Source organism: Sinocyclocheilus grahami, unplaced genomic scaffold (genome assembly GCF_001515645.1).
Source record: "Sinocyclocheilus grahami isolate Dianchi unplaced genomic scaffold, SAMN03320097.WGS_v1.1 scaffold268.1, whole genome shotgun sequence".
In the NCBI taxonomy this organism is placed as follows: Eukaryota; Metazoa; Chordata; class Actinopteri; order Cypriniformes; family Cyprinidae; genus Sinocyclocheilus; species Sinocyclocheilus grahami.
Genome location: NW_015505447.1, coordinates 1,165,630 through 1,185,760, shown reverse-complemented (window position 1 = coordinate 1,185,760; position 20,131 = coordinate 1,165,630). Strand labels below are relative to the sequence as shown.

The window sequence follows — 20,131 nt, the reverse complement described above, 5'->3', positions numbered from 1 at the left end:
TTAGTTGGTCTAACCTGCTGACAGGGGAACATATTGCCATCTCAACAGAAAACTACACTCCCCTTGGGCTCTTGCTCCCCAGTCAAGTGGACACACCATCTGTGGAAGCCCCAGTACACCACGAGTGCTGTCTTTGGAAATGTGGTCATGTCTGGCATATATTGAACATCCTCTGATGTAAGACCTATATTGCCCAAATCCCCTGGAAGATATAAAAGATGACTGGATATTGTTCTGTTGTGCTGTACGTCTATTAGCGGCCGATGTTATGTTATAGTGTTGAGAGAGTTTTATTGTGTTCTTAAAGTCTTTACTGGACTGCTATATTTTCAGCCCAGTGTAGATTACAGCACTGTACAGTTACTTTACGTACCTTTAGGATGACAGTCTTTTAAGGTGGGCATAAAAGTTTTTGAGGTTTTTATACAGTAGCTGTCATATTTGACTACATTTTCTAGAGTGCATTTTTGTTATACACATATATGTTATGGCCAAAAAATAAAATAGTTCATACTTAGTATTTTCGCAAATCTCTAAACCTCCAGAAACCCTTCTTGATCAAAATTAAAGAGCTTTGGTGAGGGAACACAGGTTTGTGCTTTGCCTGATTTCAGCACCACTGTGATGGACAGCTCTCAATTGCCTCACTGTTTTCTCTCCCACCCTGTAGCCTTGATTCGCTTTCTGTTATCTTTTTCCCTTTCATTGAGTGTCTTTCTACTCACTTCACCTCTCATGCCTTTTAAAAAGGGTTACATTTAATACCTGGACATTTACATTTCAATAGCCGTATCAAATGACCAGCTGTTTCTGCAGTATGCTTATATTGACCACTATGATTTATTCATGTATTTTTTTTAATCTGTTTAGTATGACCATATGCTACTGGTACACTATTTGCACACTTAAACAGAGGTGCAAATGTTATCATTTTGTTCATACTTGGCATTAGGGATTGAACAATTCCTTAACTCTGTTTTGACTAAATAGATTTAATGTATTATTTAAAATATATACATATATATTTATATATTTAAATTGTTAAACTGTTTAAGTTAAATTATTTAAATATTTAAATTAAGTCTAATCTGATTTTACATTATTTTTATTTAATATTTTCTCAATTTTTCATTCATTTTGAACAATTCTCTAACTATACTTTAATAATTTAATTTATATAATTTATATATCTATACTTTAAATTATTTAAATGACATTATTTAAATATAATTATTTAAATTATAAATGTAATTATTTTAACTCATTAAGTTTTTATTTTAAATATTCTAAATATTGCTTAAATGTGAAATACCCTAGTTTTTCTATGGACAATGAATCATACCGTAGTTTGAGCACTCATTTTTTAAAGCAATCAAGCAATTATTTTTACTTACTGGATTTTTTTTTAATGCATGGCTGACATTTTCTTCATAAATTGTACTACTGTTACAATCCTGGTACCCCAAGTGCTAATTCTTTCTTCAGAGGAACTTCATTATTCATCATATTATCTTTCCCGAAGCCATTTTTCCTCACCTTTAACTTCTTCAAAGTACCCCCTTTCTCCTCAGCTCTGCTCTGTCAATGCTCTATAGATTTTCTTAACCCTCACACATAAACCACCATTCAGTATGAATCCTTCATTCATATCAAGCACACCCTGGGGCTCCCAACACTAACCAGAGAAGATTTCACCAATAATAACCCATTATTGTGTTCTTCTCTCCCTGCCAAAAACCAAGCCCCCCCCAAAAATGTTAATTTTCCAGGCTTCTAATCCACCAGCTATATAGTGCCATTCAGTGAATTAATGGAATTGTGGCTTATCTGGAGGCATGCCAGACAAATCCTCACTCGTGTTTCAGAGAGTTTCGTGAGAGCAAAACGTGTAACAATCCAGGAGGTATTACAGTGCAAAAGCTTTCTGATACAGTTCACGTTCTCTAAATTTCTCGATTTTTCTTTCTTTCAGTGTTAACCTTCAAGCTTGGGTGTGTCAATCTATTCAACAGACATACATTAGTGCAGTAGGCAGCTGTGATGCTTTATGGCTGTTTTTTACCACAACCCTGGGTTCACCCTTGCCCTTTAACCTTAAAGGATGAATTCAGCTTGTGATATACACCTATTTGTCAGAATGCAGTTCATTTAGGGACTAGTTTATTAATAGTCAACATTGGCACAGTGGGTAGAGCACATGCTCACATGGGGTGCTGAATCCAGTTTGTATCCAATCCCATTCTCACTCTCTCCCTGGACGTTCCTGTCTATTCCATGCTATATTTTTAAGCCAAAGCCATAAAAATAAAGTAACTAATGATACATAGTGTCTTTAAGCCCTCATGTAATTCTGAAGATCTGTCTCAATTCACATTTGCCCCTAATCATTTTAGTCATACACTGTATAAAGGACACTGTTTGTCCTTCATCTGTTTGTTCTGTTGATGAGTCACACACTAGTTCAGTAGTCGATGGAGAGGAGTTTCAACTATCAAGTGGCAAATGGTTGATATTGAAACAAAACCCAGTAAAACAATTTCAGTTTTTCCACAATGTTGCACAAATTAAGTACTGTACGAATTAATCATTGGCAAATGGTTGTATCGTCATGGGTACTCTTCTGCAGAAACATAAGTTGCTGAACAGTTAATGAATGGTTCAACCTAAGTATAATTATTTGGTAACACTTTACAATAAGGTTAATTAGTTTACATTAGTTAACTACTTTAGTTAACATGAACTAAGCATGAACAATACTTCTACAGAGTTTATTAATCTTAGTTAGTGTTAATTTCAACATTTACTAAGGCATTATTAAAATCAAAAGTTGTGCTTGTTAACATTAGTTAATGCACTGTGAATTAACATGAACTAACAATGAACGATTGTATTTTCATGAACTAACATTAACAAAGATTAATAAATGCCGTAATAAATGTATTGTTCATTGTTTGTTCATATTAGTTAATACATTAACTAACATTGGAACGTAATTGTAACGTGTTACCAATTATTTTTTATTTATTTTTAATAATTATAGACTATTATAGACTATTTGACTCTACAAAAGGTAAGTAGCAACATTATTAAATACAACTGATCTGCTTAATTCTCAGTTGAAACACCAACCATTGGTTTGATTCTTTGGGAACACACATATTACAGGATGTGACTGCCAATATGTAAGGTCATGTGCTATTTTATCATTCATTTTAGGTCTTATTTATTTGTTTCTTTATATGATACGTCCTATGTTTTTCACCCAGGACATACACTATAATTCAAACATTTGGGACTGGTAAGATTTTTTGTTTATAGAAAGAAATGTCTCTTATACGGACCAAGGCTGCATTCATTTGATCAAAAATACAGTAAAAACAGTAATATTCTGAAATATTATTATAATTTAAAAAACTATTTGAATATATTTTAAAATGTAATTTATTCCCATGATGGTAAAGCTGAATTTTCAGCAGAAATTACTCCAGTCTTCAAAGTGACATGATCATTCAGAAAACATTCGAATATGCTGTTTTGCTGCTCAATAAAATTTCTTATTATTATCAATGTTGAAAACAGTTGTGATGCTTAATTTTTATTTGTAGAAACTGTGATATTTATTTTTATAATATTTTTATTGTCACTTTTGATCGAGTTAATTGCCTCCACGCTGAAAAAAAAAAAGTTCTTTCAAAATAAACAAACAAACAAACTTACTGAACTGAAGTTTGTTCAAGTATTGAAACATACTTATCAACACTGAACATGGTATCATTTGACTATGGCCAGTTACCAACAACCCAGAGCACCCTTTCAATGCAACCATCCACTGTATATTAAACGTTATATACATGTTATATTTTTAAATATTTATTTACGGATGTTCTTCTCTTCCATCTTTCTAGATGAGTTCATTTAGCACCAGGGCGCTGACGCTCCTGTCGTCCGTGTTTGGGGCTTGTGGGTTACTCCTGGTGGGTGTGGCTGTGTCGACGGACTACTGGCTGCTAATGGAAGAAGGCATTGTCCTGCAGCAGAACCAGACCACAGAGGTGAAGATGGCTCTACATTCGGGACTCTGGAGGGTCTGTTTTGTAGCTGGTAGGTGCCCTTACAGCTGCATCATCTTCTATCACCTGACAAGTGTGTTGCTGAGACAGATGCCCGATTAAAAATCAAATAGCAATTGATTGTGGTATCACGCTGTTTTGCATCACTTCATCTCAACTTCGCCTCCTGCATCAGGTGTTGCATGCAAATCCACAGTTGAATCCCTGTGCATGGGTGTATCATCAGATGACAGTGTCTTGGTTAAGTCGCAGATTATTTGCGGGGTGTCCTGCTGTGTTATGCAGTTGGTCTTCAGTGTCCCTGCACAGCACTGGTGTGGCATCCTATTGCATCAGCCTCCTAAATCGTGCCAGCCATTGAAACAGGAACTAGTGAGGCTGTGTGGGCAAACCACAGTGAGATGCCAAATCAGTAACCACATCAAATTCCTAGGCTAATAAAAGATGCATTGAAACATGCATTTTCGATTTGCTTATGGAAATTGCATTTTTATGTTGCTTTGCATTGCATGCTGGTTTGTTTTCATGACACTGACAGGAAGTGCTGAGGTGGACTGAAACGATGCCACACCAGTTGGCTGCGAATGGCTGACTAAGAGAAGTGTGAAGATGATGTCACCTTGTTTCTAGCTTAACCAGTCCTGGTATTTAGATTGTCTGTATGTGGGAGTTTGACAAATCACTACAGGAAGACTCTTCGCCCATTAGGTGTGTTATGTGTATAATTTGCACACTTTTCATGCGCTCTGGACAGCATATGATTTATGTGTGCTCAAACAGGATCTATTTTTTTTTATATGCGTGTGCCGAGTGGGAGGTCTAATGTGCCCTGCTTTCATGTTCGTTATGCAGAAATGTCATGGTCATTCATTTTTGATCTTAAAAGTATCTTTGAAAATTTAATTTTATAAAGTTAAAATAATTAAAATGATTGTAGATTAAAATATTTTGTCTACAACAAGGGTTTTCAAAATGAGAGGCATGAAGGACGGGGTGCTAGGAAAGAGAAACATTTTCTGAGAAAAAATTTACAAAAATTTCAGTGTCAAAGTTTAAGATTTTAAATATGATTGAAATATTTAGAAAGACTGAAATATGTGTAACATAATTATGAATTTATGTTCACACTTACTATATTTGATTGTATTTAATTTTTTCCTACAAAGATGGATCAAAAGTCATAAAATGAATTGTGCTTATTTTAACCTTTTGACAGTTTTTAGCAATAAGAAGAAACTCATATCCATATAGTTTTGTGAACATTTTTAAAGTGTTTATCTCAGATATACGGAGCTCCTAAAGGGACATGATGGGGGAAAAAAATAGGAAATGGAAAGAAAAATTATATTTCAATGCTTTTATATTCTCTCGCAAACGTATTGGCAAAACCTTTGCGTTCTCCTCCAAAACTTTTGCATTCTTTCCGAAAACTTTTGCGTTCCCCCCAAAAACTTTGCGTTCACTTTCAAAACATTTGCGTTTTCTTGCAAAAAATAGTGTTCCCCTGAGAAATTTTGCATTCACTTGCAAACCATTTGCAGTCTCTTGCAAAACGTTTGCATTCCCCCAACAAACATTGCATTATCTTTTACTGTCACTTTAGACCAATACAATATATCCTTGCTGAATAAAAGTATTAATTTGTTTCAAAGAAACATTTGTTCTATGTCCAAGTGGTTCTCAACTAGGGTGTTGTTTTATCTACATCATCACAAATGTTTTGCGAGCTTATGCAAAGTTTTTTTTATGCTGTAAAAAATTTGTGTGAGTACCAATGTTAAAATACCAAGTGTTGGAAAGGAGAATATTCAGTCATTGAATTATATTCTGTATTTGCATATATATAAAAACATGCAAGATTTGCGAGCGAATGCAAAAGCAATGAAATATAATTTTTCCTCCCATTTCATTTTTTTTCATTCTTTCTTTCTTTTTTTTTTACCATCACCATGTCCCTTTAGAGGCTCTGTACAGATATACTGTAAACATAATGAAAATAAATATTTTCCAGATAATTTGTCAATTATTTAATTTAATTGTCTTGATATCAACATTTTCCACACAAAATGCATACATACAAATTATTATAGCTTTTATATTTTAGGAAGGGGGCCTTATATTTGGGTGGTCCTTAGCATCAGCAAGGGGAAAACAAACTTACATGCATATAAGGACAGCCACTGGTGCAAAAAAATGTAATAAAAATGCATGATGCTTCTGAGGTGCAGTGTATATGTGTAATGCATTTGAGTTTTCTCACCTCTCTTCTCAGAAATTGTCTTGATATCAACATTTTCCACACAAAATGCATACATACAAATTATTATAGCTTTTATATTTTAGGAAGGCGGCCTTATATTTGGGTGGTCCTTAGCATCAGCAAGGGGAAAACAAACTTACATGCATATAAGGACAGCCACTGGTGCAAAAAAATTTAATAAAAATGCATGATGCTTCTGAGGTGCAGTGTATATGTGTAATGCATTTGAGTTTTCTCACCTCTCTTCTCAGTGTTTGAACCAAAATCATTGCTGTGTGTCTCTCTGTTTGTCCCTGTCTCCCCTACTGTCACTGTCAATCTCTGTCCCGCTCTGCCTCTACACTCTCTCTGTCTCTCTTTGTGTCCCTGTCTCTCTCTCTCTCTGTCTCTCTTTCTATCTCAGGGCCAGAGAAGGGGAGATGTGTGGCATCTGACTACTTCACCGAGCCAGAAATAGAGATCACTACCGAGAACACAGCCAATATACTTAGTAAGAAAAATTAATGCACTTTATTGTGTATGAATGCAGATGGAAAAACAATGGTGTAAGTACAAGATGTTAAATACAATATAGTTTGTTAAGTGCTGTACAGGAGAATATTCATTCTGATTTAAAAAAAAAACATGTGCATGGACAATGACCATTATATTAATTATATTATATTATATTATAATTTAAATCTAAAAATATCTATAATTAATTTTCATGCGCTATGTGCATATTTTAGGTGTTCTAACTGGTGACTGGTCTTTTTTGTGACAATTTTTATATGTACAATTTAAAGTTGTTCAATATAATATGACACCATAAAAACTACATTTATAATAATTATAAAATACTGTATATTATATTATATTATATTATATTATATTATATTATATTATATTAATAATTAAATGTATGACTATATAATATTAGGCTATATTTTAGGTACTGTAGCTGATAATTTGCTTTATTTTTTAAGCGATTTAAATCACCTTTTAGTTTGACAGTTTTTAATACAATTAGTATTGTACAATTATTTATCAATACTACAAAAGCACAAAAAGGTTATAAATAGTTTCAGATGAAGCATGTCACACTTGACTCAATGACTTTGAGGGACTAAAATGTCAGAATTTCATTCTCAAGGAATTTTTTTCTGTCTCTGTTAGAAATGGTCAGGACGGCCACCCCCTTCCCTATGGTCTCACTCCTCTTTGTCTTCACGGCCTTTGTCATAAGCAACATCGGCCACATCCGTCCCCAGCGCACCATCCTGGCCTTCATCTCTGGAATCTTCTTCATCTTGTCAGGTAAGTTGTATGTACTTTGTTATATGGACATGTAATGTATAAATATCTGCTAAATCAGTTCTTGATTCTCATCATCATGTTTCTCATGATGTTCTCACTTTTGTGACCCATAGTTGTGTATCTATTTACATACTCTAGATTAGATACTATTTGTTGATATCCAGTTTCAGTGGTGAGCCTGGTAATTCTCCACAACTCTGTTCGAAATCAGGCTGAGAATCCTATTGAGAGGTTTGCATATTTAATGAATGGTGTTCCCAATATCCATCTATGGTAATGTGTGGTACACAATATCCATTAAATACTCCTTTTTTCTCACAAACAGTAATTAATAAGAGCGGTCTCTCTGATCCAGTCGACAGAGCTCTGCCTAACAGCTGTCATTTGCATTCAGCCATTAGAAACAGATTGTCAAGAATGTCAAAGTGTGTTTAGATTTGACTAATTTGTATGCAAAGTATGTCTTAAAACAGATCTGGTGTGCATTAGTGTTTTGAAAGAAATCTTTAAGCATTAGACTAAATACGTAACAGATATATGTAGGTCTGGATTGATACCAAAATAATAATTCAATTTTCTCCAGGTGTACAAGTTCATTCAGACTGTGCTGGAGAGATGTGAATTTCACAATACTCAACGAGGCTTGAAGACAGCTATGTGGCAGAACTATATCAGTTGATTGTATCCGTTTCCTGCTGACAGCTGTACAAATCAGCCTGCAGGAACAGATTTCCCATGAAGGGTTAGAAAGCTTGTGTTTGAACAGTTCTAGAATGCTGGAACAGGACGTGTTTGACGTGTTTTTAAACAGCACTCTGGAATATTTCATTTTGATTGCGGAATGCTGAATTCAGTCATATATTTTTTTTGTATAATTTTCACTCATCTGTGTAACTGATCGTTGTCCCAGGCTCCCAGTTTCCTACATAGCTGTGCTTGTTACATGTCTCTCATATCACTTCACGGTCTCTTCTCAAATAATAAAAAGTTTAAACTCAGATCAACTCCATACAGGATGCAGCAGTGCTTCTAAACCTTTTTGACTCTCTATATAGACTAAGATTAATTCCTCTGGTATGTCTGCGGATGAACTGGTTTATAAAGTCAGTCAGTCAGTCAATCAATCATAAAGAAGGTATTTAAAATCTTATTTGTTAAGCTATTTTTATTTACAGAAATGAGGAGTGTCAGTAGATTTAAATAATAAAATGTGATTAATTTTGATTACAGATGTTCTAAGAATTATATTAACAACTTAATTGGAAAAAAAGAAATATGATGTCAGTTTTTGGCAGTTTCTAGCATTTTATTTATTATTATTATATATACATAATATAATAATAATTAATATACATAATATTTAATATTTATATATAATATTTTTGTTTTTTATTAATTTAATTTATTTTTAATAATTGTAAGAAATCAAGCTGAGGCCCCCTGGTGGCCCAGCACCCTAGTTGAGAACCACTTGGACATAGAACAAATGTTTCTTTGAAACAAATTAATACTTTTATTCAGCAAGGTTATATTGTATTGGTCTAAAGTGACAGTAAAAGCATTTAGGGGGGGGATGTATCACAGTTTCCACAAAAATATTAAGCATAAACTGTTTTCAACTTTCACAATAATCAAAATATTTGTTTCTTTGGGCACAAAATCAGCATATTCGGATGATTTCTGAAGGATCATGTGACACTGAAGACTGAATTAATAGCTGCTTAAAATTTAGCTTTGCCATCACAGGAATAAATTACATTTCGAAATATATATTACACTGCATTTGTGATCAAGTGATATAATTGATTATTGTCCCAGGTAACTTATTTACCACATGTCTTTGCTAATTTCATTTATCTCGTATAACTCATTGCTTCTTTCTTCTCACATGATATGAGAATTTCAACTCAGCAATTATATTCACAGTACAGCTACAGCATAGTCTCGCAGAACTTATTGCTTAATTGCAGCACTTTATTTGCACTTCTACGTGATACCATTTACACTCCAATCAAAACGATCAACAGTTGCTATTTAGAATACAGTAAATCGTTGAGTGGCTGTTAAAATCTAATTTGCCTCAACATCTTCATTAGATGTCAGGAAATGAACAAAGAGGCAAAAGCAAGGAGTCAGCAAAGCCACTCAATCGTTTGCACAGAGCCGGGTCAACATGTCTCATGCATTGCAGCCGATGTGGCTTTAATGTCTGCACTACTGCAGTTTAATAATAATGGATTCAGTAGTACAACTGCAGATTCCTGTGGCAGCACCGGCAGCCGTTCAGCGCTGTGCCGTGTAGTGCTGCATCAGGTGCTACATTTAGCTCAGCATTTTGTACTACAGAATTATTAATAAAGCACAAGACACCACAACAGCGCTGTTGCATAGTGCTAAACACAGACATGAACAACACTGCAAAAAACAAAAACGCACTCTGTGATGTTCTAAACTGTAGTATACAGTAGTTTACTATGGTATAGAAGCAGGTAGATCCAGTCTTTTTGTATTCTATTTGTGCTTGGTTGTTTCGGAATATATACCTTAAAGTGACACAGCAGTTTAACATCCAATGTCTTGCATTTCTAATGCGAAAATTCTTTGTTGGTATTCGCAGCATAGACAGCTGGCAGTGACAGACTGCGATAATGTGTTTGATTACGCCAGAGGCTTTTCCTTACCGCTGTCTCCCTCTCTCTTTTTTCCCCCTCCTGCACTCCACAATTACCGCAGCAGAGCTTTCTCCATCATAACACAGCAGCATTTGAGCACGCTATAAATGTTAATGCCTTCTGGTATATGACAGGTTGCGTGTTGGTGTGCTGCTTTATCGTTCCCTCTCTGCACCGAGCTTTCAGAAGAAAAAAATGTTGACTGTTCAGTAGCGTGATAGGAAAACACTGTGGCATCAACTGCACTTTTATCTAAATGTTTACAAGGCATATTTGTTGCTTTCATTTGTCATTTTCATTAAATGCTTTTAGGCCCCTTTGTGAGTATATACCGTAATAGTTTATCCCTTTAATAATGTGAAGGTGATAGCTCAAATTATGCCGCTTGTTGAGGAAAAGTGGAAGCACATTAAAAAACCACATAACAATGCCCTGGCAACCATATACAACACTGTATGGCACGGCAACTTCTATTCAAGCACTATCACATTTTCTGAGTAAAAATAAAGGCACTATTGCATTGTGTCAGGATTATGTCCTATTTTTGGTTGAGTTTCTGTGTTCTGTCTTGTTTTGCCCTAGTTAGTCTCCTTGGTTTCTAATTAGTCCCACACCTGTTTCAGTTGTCTTCGATTACTTTCCTTGTGTGTATTTAAGAGTTTCCCTAGTTGCTTGTCCGATCTTGTTTATGCTAGTGAGGTTGTTTATTCCTAGTGTTCTCCTACATTCTACCTGTGTGGATTTATCATTATAGACTATTTATTTGTATCTTTGTCATTGTGCACTGCACTCTTTACTACAGCCACCCAGCTGTGACACATTGCTGGTTATTTACAAAATACTTTGCTCTCAGTAAACCAGCCACACGGAATGCTGTAGCAACAACACAGTTATCATCCATAACACCCTAGAAACCACAAAATAATGCACCAACAACACATTAGTACACCTTTATAATGCCTTATAACACCTTTATAACAACTTATAAAGAAATAAAGTTGTTATAGTTGTTACAGGGGTTTACGGCAATGTTCAGCTGATCAGGCTAGAAGTCCAGCTAAACACAACTTTTAAAAAAGAAATGAAGAAGAAGAAACCATCATAAACAAGCTTAAAGACATTACAACCATTAATGACCAGCTTAAACCATTTTAGACCAGCAAACCAGAGCCTGGTCAGGCTAGTCTTTTGGCTAGTTTTTGAGGGTTTTCATCTGGTCAGGCTAGGAGTTCATTTAAAAATTACTTGTAAATCTCATATTATGCTTGATTATTGCTAAATATTAGATTCAGTCTTTTTGTCAACTTGTTTTCTTTCAATTAGCACAGGTTTTGTATTTCTTTTTGGAGCTGATTGATTGGATAATTTTGGTAATATTCACTCATAAACTGAGGTGCATAAGCTCAGATCAATGAGGTCTATGATCAACCAGTTCCAAAAAGAAATATAAAACCTGTGCTAATTAACAGAAAACAAGTTGACAAAAAGATTGAATCCAACATTTGGTAATATAGAATAACAAGAAATTTACAAGCAGTTTTTTGTAAGCCGGCGATTTTACTGGTTGTTTCCAATGTACTCTTTTATTATTTATTTATTTATTTATCATTATATTTATATGCCAGAGTGCCTTTTCCTCCTTTTATTCTCTCTCAGGTTTGAGTTTAGTGGTCGGTCTGGTGCTGTATATCTCCAGTATAAATGATGAAGTGATGAACAGGCCTCGGGAGCCGGAGCAGTTCTTTCACTACCATTACGGCTGGTCGTTTGCCTTTGCTGCCAGCTCCTTCCTGCTCAAAGAGGTCAGTCACAGAGACAAGCGACTGTTAACACTTGAGCTGACTGCGTGTGTACTCTTATCACACAGCTCAGTTCATTAATATGCAGCTGTGTTTCACTGCTACACCAGTAGGTCTGCCCTCATCAGTATGCATTCATTTTAGCCTAGCTTTTGCTGAGGTGAAGGCTACACATTTCCGTTATGCTGCATATATGCTAATTCACTAAGTTCAGTGCAGCAATTTGTAAATGCCAACATCTAATGTCTGCAACAACCTCACCTTAAATTCTTATTATATATATGCATATACAGTGGGGTCCAAAAGTCTGAGATCATACATTAAAAAAAATCTAAATCTAATTTAAGCCTGGAAATAGACAAAGTTTAGGATTAATATATTAAATATAATGAATTCCTATGATGATAAAGCTGATTTTGAACATTTTGAAGTCTTCAGTGTTGCATGATCCTTCAGAAATCATTCTAATATGCTAAATTGAAGCTTATTATTATTACTATGAGTGATGAAAACAGTTGTGCTGCTTAATATTTTTAACTGCATTTATTTGAAACCGAAATCTTTTATAACATTGTAAAAGTCTTTAGTGTCACGTTTGATAAATTTAATGCATCCTTTCTGAATAAAAGTATTAAAGGGGTCATATGATGCAATTATTTTGTGTATTTGGTGTAATGAAATGTTTATGCGGTTTAAGGTTCAAAAAACACATTATTTTCCACACACTGTATATTACTGTTTCTCCTCTATGCCCCGCCTTTCTGAAACGCGTCGATTTTTTACAAAGCTCATCGTTCTGAAAAAGCGAGGTGTGCTCTGATTGGCCAGCTATCCAGTGCGTTGAGATTGGCCGAATTCCTCAAGCGTGTGACGGAAATGTTACGTCCCTTACCATATTGTGATACCTGCGGCAACCACATGTGACGACCCCGGGCTGGACTCTGCTTCGTCCACGGTGAAAGCCAATCCGGCGATCGACAGCGCGAAGCTAAAGTATTTCCTCAGCGACCAGCACGGATCAGATCCAGGCATGACGAAGCGATATCGTCCTCTTTTGGAAGGCCAAACAAAGTAGTTTCGCTTTCACAACAAAGCACACAGCGCCTTCACGACATGGCGGTGGCGGCAACAATACTACAGCGAGAATAAAAGTTACGCCTTCTTTCTTTGCGTGAACATTTGGGCGGCGTTATGCAAATCTTCCCAGATAGTGACGTAGGTATGTGGGGGCGTGTTAGAACAAGCCGTTTTAGGTAGGTGTGGCTGACTCTTAACTTTTATAAAGAATATCTCTTTGGATTTGAGACTTTAGTCTTTGCAACTTTACAGATCTTCTTTATGCACCAAGAGCTTGTAACACTTCAAAGAGAAAGGAAAAATTTTAATCGCATAATATGACCCCTTTAACACCTAAATTAAAAGTACTGATCCCAAATCTATAATTTTACCATTATTTATTTTTTCAGTTCTTTTATGAAAAGAGAAATCAGAATAAAATTATTACAGAATTAAGTAGTAAGTTGACTATATTCACAAAATAACACGGCCTCAAATGCCTTATTGCTTTTACAAAACGACTACAACAATAAAAATATTAAGGACAGCAATTCTCTTTGAAATTTTATAACATGATCACAATCAGCTTCAACTCTTTTTAAGAGTGCAGTCTACAAATGTATCCCTGGACCACAAAACCAGTCATAAGGGTCCATTTTTAAAAAATTAAGATTTATACATAATCTGAACGCTGAATAAATAAGCTTTCCATTGATGTAATGGTTTGTTAGGATAGGACATTATTTGGCTGAGATACAACTAAATCGTAGGGTTAACATTAGGGTTCCTGTTTTATCTGTTTTTACATTGTATCTGTGCTATTCCAAAAAAAAGACACTTGAATTTGAATTTAAAATGAATAATATTGGTGATTGACTAGTTTTGTTTTGCCAGGGTGCTGGTGTCATGTCTGTCTATCTCTTCATGAAACGTTACGCCGAAGAAGAGATGTATCGGCCCCACCCTGCGCTGTATCGCCCTCGCCTGTCTGAATGCAGTGACTACAGTGGCCAGTACCTGCACCCCGACTCGTGGCCTCCTCCTCAGCGTGGACGCAGCGGCTCCGAGATGTCCAGCGACATCTCCATTCAGCTCAACCAGACCCCGCTGCCTCCTCCGCCCAAAAGCAGCAGGCCCTCCAATCCACCCACTTCCTCGGGCCCCTCCTCCGGGGCCAGCTATCACCTCCCACCTGCTTCCTCCTCCTCCTCCTCTTCCTATCCTCACACCATCCACTCATCTCATTCCGGTGGCCACGCCCCTCAGTCCCTCCCAATGGCCACACCCCCATATGCAGTCGCGCCCCCTCGCTACCATGCGCATATGCGTATGAGCGCCTCCCCGTGTTAGATTTCCTCTGTTTAAAATACTTAAACAACAGAAATATGGGCATAACATGAGATAAGAGGATAAAACTCCAGAGACTATGGAATCAAAAGGGTGCTAAGTTGAAAAGAGGTAGACGAGGAAGCACTTCACTTACAATTCTGTGCCTGAATGAAGTTTAACAGATTCTCAGAGCGAGATTAATAAGTGAGGGAATAGCATTTATACATATAGAAAGAATGTACGGTGGAGAAATAAAACAGGAAAAGGTACAAAATACTGACTTGCTGAAAATAGTTGAGAACAACTGTACACATTTAAATTTGTATGTAAAATGTTTAAATCTTATTGCACACCCTAACCCTTCATCCCTTCACATATCATATATCGCTATTTATACCATTTCTTGTTTATACTAAAGCAAAAAGACACGAATGTGCCCCAAAGGTGGCGGATTTCTTTAAATGGTGTCGCAGATTTATTTCAACAAGCAATTTCTGTACATAATGTATCAAGAGCAGTAGTCATCTAGTGTAGTCCAACATATTTTATCATGTGGGCAAAGAAAAGATTTGTCCTTTACTATCAATTTGTAATGTTTTTAGATTTGTACATCAGGGTAGGTGTTCTACAAAGCTGGCTGATGTTTCCTTACTGGGATGTTGTACGCTTGGCCCCACGGCCCTCAATATGCCTTGTGTTTTGTTCTGCTCTCATATAAAAAAAAAACTAAACAAAAACTAAAAAAACACAATGTTTTAAAAACGTTTAGCAGTGGTATAGCACGATACAAAAAGGAAACGTTTGAAAATTTTAAACATATTTACCTTGAATGGAAATGGAGGCTGACTCCTATATGAATTCACTGTTCAATCATCATCTTAAAAATGCAGTTGTTACTTCTCGTTTATTATTGCTATTATTACTACAACGATTAATTGTAAACCTACATATATGTGACTATTGTACATTAGTCCTGTGCATACTGCAGCAGTGTTTCCGAGATCATGATTTAAAGTAATATGGGTTTATGAAAAATAACCGCAATCAACATGAGGAAGAATTCAAAAGCACAAAACAATGTGCTGTGGCTGTTTTCCACCTTGAGAGCTCCTGGTGTATTGCGCCATCTACTGGTCAAGCAGTATTAGTGCATCAAAGAAGCACTGAAGTACCTTGTCTGAACCACAAGTTGTATGAATCTGTATTCGATTCATTGACTAAAATGAGTCAGCACTTCCATACCTGGTGCCTGCGGATGCTGCAGCGATTGAGCAATGCAGTAAAGACAGTTTGTCCAGTATGATTTTTATACCAATAAATCAGTCCCTTTTCCCAATGCATAAACGTTGACCTTTGTAGAAAAATATCCCTTAATAAATATTAACTCATAGATATTATCATATTGACCTGTTATGCCCTTAAAACTAGTATTTTAATGCACAAAAGCTTGAGATATTTTCCAAAGTGTTATAACTGATAGAGTTCATTATTATGTGTAAATAAATACAGTATTATAATCATAAATAGTTATGAAATACGAATAGTTATGAAGAACAGGACTGGATCCTGCTGGATAGTAAAGAAATACATAGCATAACAATTTATATTATAGCCATATTACAAGTGAAATATGCAGAATTGAAGGTATGATTTATGGAAAATGAAAAGAGCAAGAGGAATGATTTTTGATTCCTAATATTTATTCAAGCGTTGCTGATGGTACAAATTTAGTTTGCTTTTAAGTCTAAAATGTGAATATCTGTTGGTTTTTTGTCTTTTACTAATAATTGCGTTATAATGAGCTTTCTGCTCCAAGTGACATTTGTTGTTGTTGCGGTCTGTGCTGAGGGTCTGACGTATAAATATGTATGTACCATTTTGCATGACATTTTTTCATCTTTATACTTTTCCTCTCAATCGTTTTTATTTTGTATTTATTTTTGCTTTTTCCCGGTTGGCTGTCCTTTGTCTTGATTTGTCTCTCTCAATGTCCCATTAAGCTAAAGCTGCCTCACTCATTTGACTTGTCTTTTCCTCTTTTACCCTTCATTTCTCTCTCTTCTCTCTCTATCAGCCTTCCTGTCTTTAGTTTTCTGTTTTCAGTTATCAGTTTTGCATGCCTTTCATTCCATAATGCCAAAGCAATTGTGCCTGACTTAAGATGATGATGACAGTTATTATTATTATTATTACTGAAACGTGGCATTTCTTCTTTGTAATCTGGAATTTGCTTAATAATAAATTAAAAAATAAAACAAAAAAAATGCACATCAAATGACTTGTGTTTGATGTCCAGTGTATTTCTAATACATTTACTGTACGCTTGTTCTTTAATTTGATATTTAAAAATGCAGAACAAAAATACAAAAATTATTATTATATGATATGCAGTATGACTGCATAAAATAAAGTGTTACCCTTTTTCCATTATAATTAGAATTTCATAGATGCAAGTATTTTGTGCGGGCAGTGAAATTAATCAAGATGAAAACAATGTAATTTGGCATAAAACCCTTAAAAATAAGCTTAATCTATTTATTGATCACATGGTAAATTTCAACATGGTTTTCATATTGTGGTTTTCCTTATTGCTTTTATATTGACAAGTTCATGTTCACATTCAAATCATTCTCATCTTGCTATATATTCCTTATGCAGGTCAATGCAGTTTTTCTGTACATTAGAGAGACGTTTCTTAATATTCTCAATGGTTTAAAAACACCATAGAAAGAGGCCAATGCCAGCTGGTTTTATTAATGAAATTTTGCCTGTTGGTGATGAAAGTATCTCTTTTAAGCTTTTGAGTGAAACCACAGTTAATATATCTGTATAATCAGATGACAATATAAGCATGTCTGTGGGGCGAATGAGTGACTGGGTGACTTGCTTGTGGAGAAATGAGTAAACGCTGGAGGAGTGTGAGTTGATGGGTCAGTGCATTAGCAATGAGCACTTGCTAATGTTCGGGCCATGTGCTTTAGATCCAGTATCGACTTCATGCATGAAATTCCATTGATTCCTTCTTTCTCGTCTAGAATGGCCTTGAAAGAACTTGGGAAATAATCTTGAGGCATAATTTACCCAGAGTGCTCAATGCACCATGTTTGTAAAAGTAAGATCGTATTATTGCTGCAACAGCATCAACTGAATCTGAGGAATTGCTTTCATGGCAAAAATACACTAGTGACAGAATAAACACCCATGTGTATAAGGAACCACAGTCTCTAATACATGCATCTCTCAGTGAGGGATGTTTGAAGCACTACATAACTGAGTGCTGATAATCAGCCTTTCTTCTCTACCTGAAGATGTGTGGGCGAACAGTGGCTGGTCTCTCTCTTTCTCTCTCTCTCTCTCACTTTTTCTCTCTCAGAGGAAAAAACATTGAAGAACACATGAGCAAATGAATACATGAAGCATATCGTCAGCATTTGCCAAGACATAAAAATAAATACATCACACGGCGCACTAGATTAAATAGTCACACCAACCTACTGGAGTCCTTACAATTTTACAGTGGTTTAAAATGCCACTAATTGAAATATATACTGTATATTAGATCCAGCTTATTTCCACCTTGATCCATTTTTACACTAACAATCTTGTGAGTTTGGTTGGTCAAGTCTGATTAATTGGCCAATATTTGACTATTTGGAAGCATACATGGTTGCAATTATTAATTTCCTGAAAAAATATCCCCAATAATTTCTTATGGGGGGGTTCATTATGCCTTTTCAGGGATCCAAAGCCCACCACCCCCTGCCTTATTGATCTCAGACGATGTTATTTCCCCTTTATGTGAGTAAATTGATATTGCGAATGCTTTTCTTTGCAAATATTTTAAGTGGACTAACTTTTAAATGATGTGTAAAATAAGTGTAACTTCAGCAATTTTGTATATGATTTAATTGCTCTCTGATCTTAGAGTTGAATTTCACTACATATAGGCTTTGTGTGTGTGTGTGTGTGTGTGTGTGTGTGTGAGACAGAGAGGGAAAACGGTAACATTCTGACCAAAACATGTCATATAGACTGTCAAATAGTCATTGCCCTCATTAGCCATATTAAACTTCCTTTCCCTTTAAGGTTTATTTAATGGCTTGAAAGTGTGTGTCAGATAATGAAACAATCAAAATAAATCAATTACAAAGAAAATGTTATGTGCCATTTTAAAATCTTAGGCTAATTCTGAGATGGTCAAACAGCCTACAATCAATCCATTCTTCACTCTCTGACAGAATCTATATCATTTGTTCGATTAGTTCAGGTCTGTCATCCCGTTCCTAGAGAACTGTGATTTGTCTCTTGATCAATATTAAGCAAGTCCTGTCGGCTAATTCCTGTTTCACCATCGTTTAATCATATGAACACAACTGTCTCTCAACGCCCCCTCATTCACTGCCTCTCCAGAGCCGCCTCAAAGATTTACGACCAAAAAGCAACAGGGATACATGTCTAAACTGCTAAGGTAAGGCGAAAGAACATCAAGCAGTTACATTTTTATACGATTTGGCAGATTTTAAGCAGACTCCTTTAGATTTATTTATAGAATATCGGAAATGAATCGTGAAATTTAACTGACGCTCTGTGGTCGCTTTACTTGAAGCTTCAGTCGATTGTTAAGCTTTAAGCTTAAGTTTTTGTGCTTTTTATGTTTAAAGAACGTGTTTTATGCTATTTCTATAGACAGTTGTTTGTGAATATTGTGAAATTACTCAATCGTTTGACTCGCGTCTCGATGGCAGATGCGCGAGCTCAATGGAGACGCGCGCGGACTGAACGCTTCTAGTAACGCTCGCAGGAGAAATATCTGCCAGTCATTTTCATGGCTGAGGTGAATCAGTCATTGGTTTATGTTGTATCATATCCCTTTAAGGCCAAAACAACAAATCATTGATCGACTGAATGTCCGTTGGCACTGCAATATCGCAACGTGTTGCACTAGTGGCACTGACCTATACAACCAAGAGATGTGATGTTAATTGACACTTTTTTATACTTGACAATTGAGGTGATAAATTACATTTATGCACGTATATTATATCATAATAAATGTAAGTCCACCTCAAAATGATTGGATGCTTTTCCATTCATTCATTCATTCATTCATTCACACAAAAGACGCAAATGTCTTCTGGTGCTTAACCTATAGTGCCAATGTGTTTTAATAAAAATTAGGTTACGTTTAATGGCTCTAAAATGCTTTTATATGTGACAACAGCAATAATGGAAGCAATGGGAACTGGCTGCATGTGCAGTTTAAATCACTGGTTTAGAGAGGTTTATTCCACTTGTTGTATGAAAAAGGCAATTTTGAACCATTCAAGGCGCTTGAATCCTCTGTTATTTCTATCAGACATGACACATGGTTGCCATGTTAATGTTAATGTTGAATGTTTCCATGCTGGGAGGCCATTAGTGCCCTACAGAAGCTTATTCATATGTATCATTAAAACACTAGCTTGCCTTTTCTCCACAAACTTGGCTAATATGTGGCCAGAGGATGGCCTGCTGTTTAGTCCCCCAAAGTGTTTTTAGTGTTTTTATATTATTTCATTATTGTATAGCCTGTATATATATATATATATATATATATATATATATATATATATATATATATATATATATATATATACACACACACACACA

At 35.5% G+C, this 20,131-nt stretch overlaps 2 protein-coding genes across 3 annotated transcripts in view; both read left to right on the top strand.

The window, feature by feature from the left end:
* Positions 1-16,680, top strand: part of LOC107599530 (voltage-dependent calcium channel gamma-7 subunit-like) — an 18,520-nt gene extending 1,840 nt beyond the window's left edge. For both annotated transcript variants that reach the window (XM_016291154.1, XM_016291155.1), the window contains exons 2-6: positions 3,906-4,101; positions 6,734-6,820; positions 7,486-7,626; positions 11,955-12,100; positions 14,048-16,680. In XM_016291154.1, the coding sequence (XP_016146640.1) occupies positions 3,906-4,101; positions 6,734-6,820; positions 7,486-7,626; positions 11,955-12,100; positions 14,048-14,503 (1,026 nt within the window). In that variant the 3' untranslated portion in view covers positions 14,504-16,680. The remainder of the gene's footprint in view (positions 1-3,905; positions 4,102-6,733; positions 6,821-7,485; positions 7,627-11,954; positions 12,101-14,047) is intronic.
* Positions 16,681-18,898: 2,218 nt separating this feature from the next.
* The window catches only part of LOC107599529 (voltage-dependent calcium channel gamma-4 subunit-like), an 18,899-nt gene continuing 17,666 nt past the window's right edge, over positions 18,899-20,131 (top strand). The window contains exon 1 of the mRNA XM_016291153.1: positions 18,899-18,950. The gene's annotated coding sequence lies outside the window, so the exon portion shown is untranslated. The remainder of the gene's footprint in view (positions 18,951-20,131) is intronic.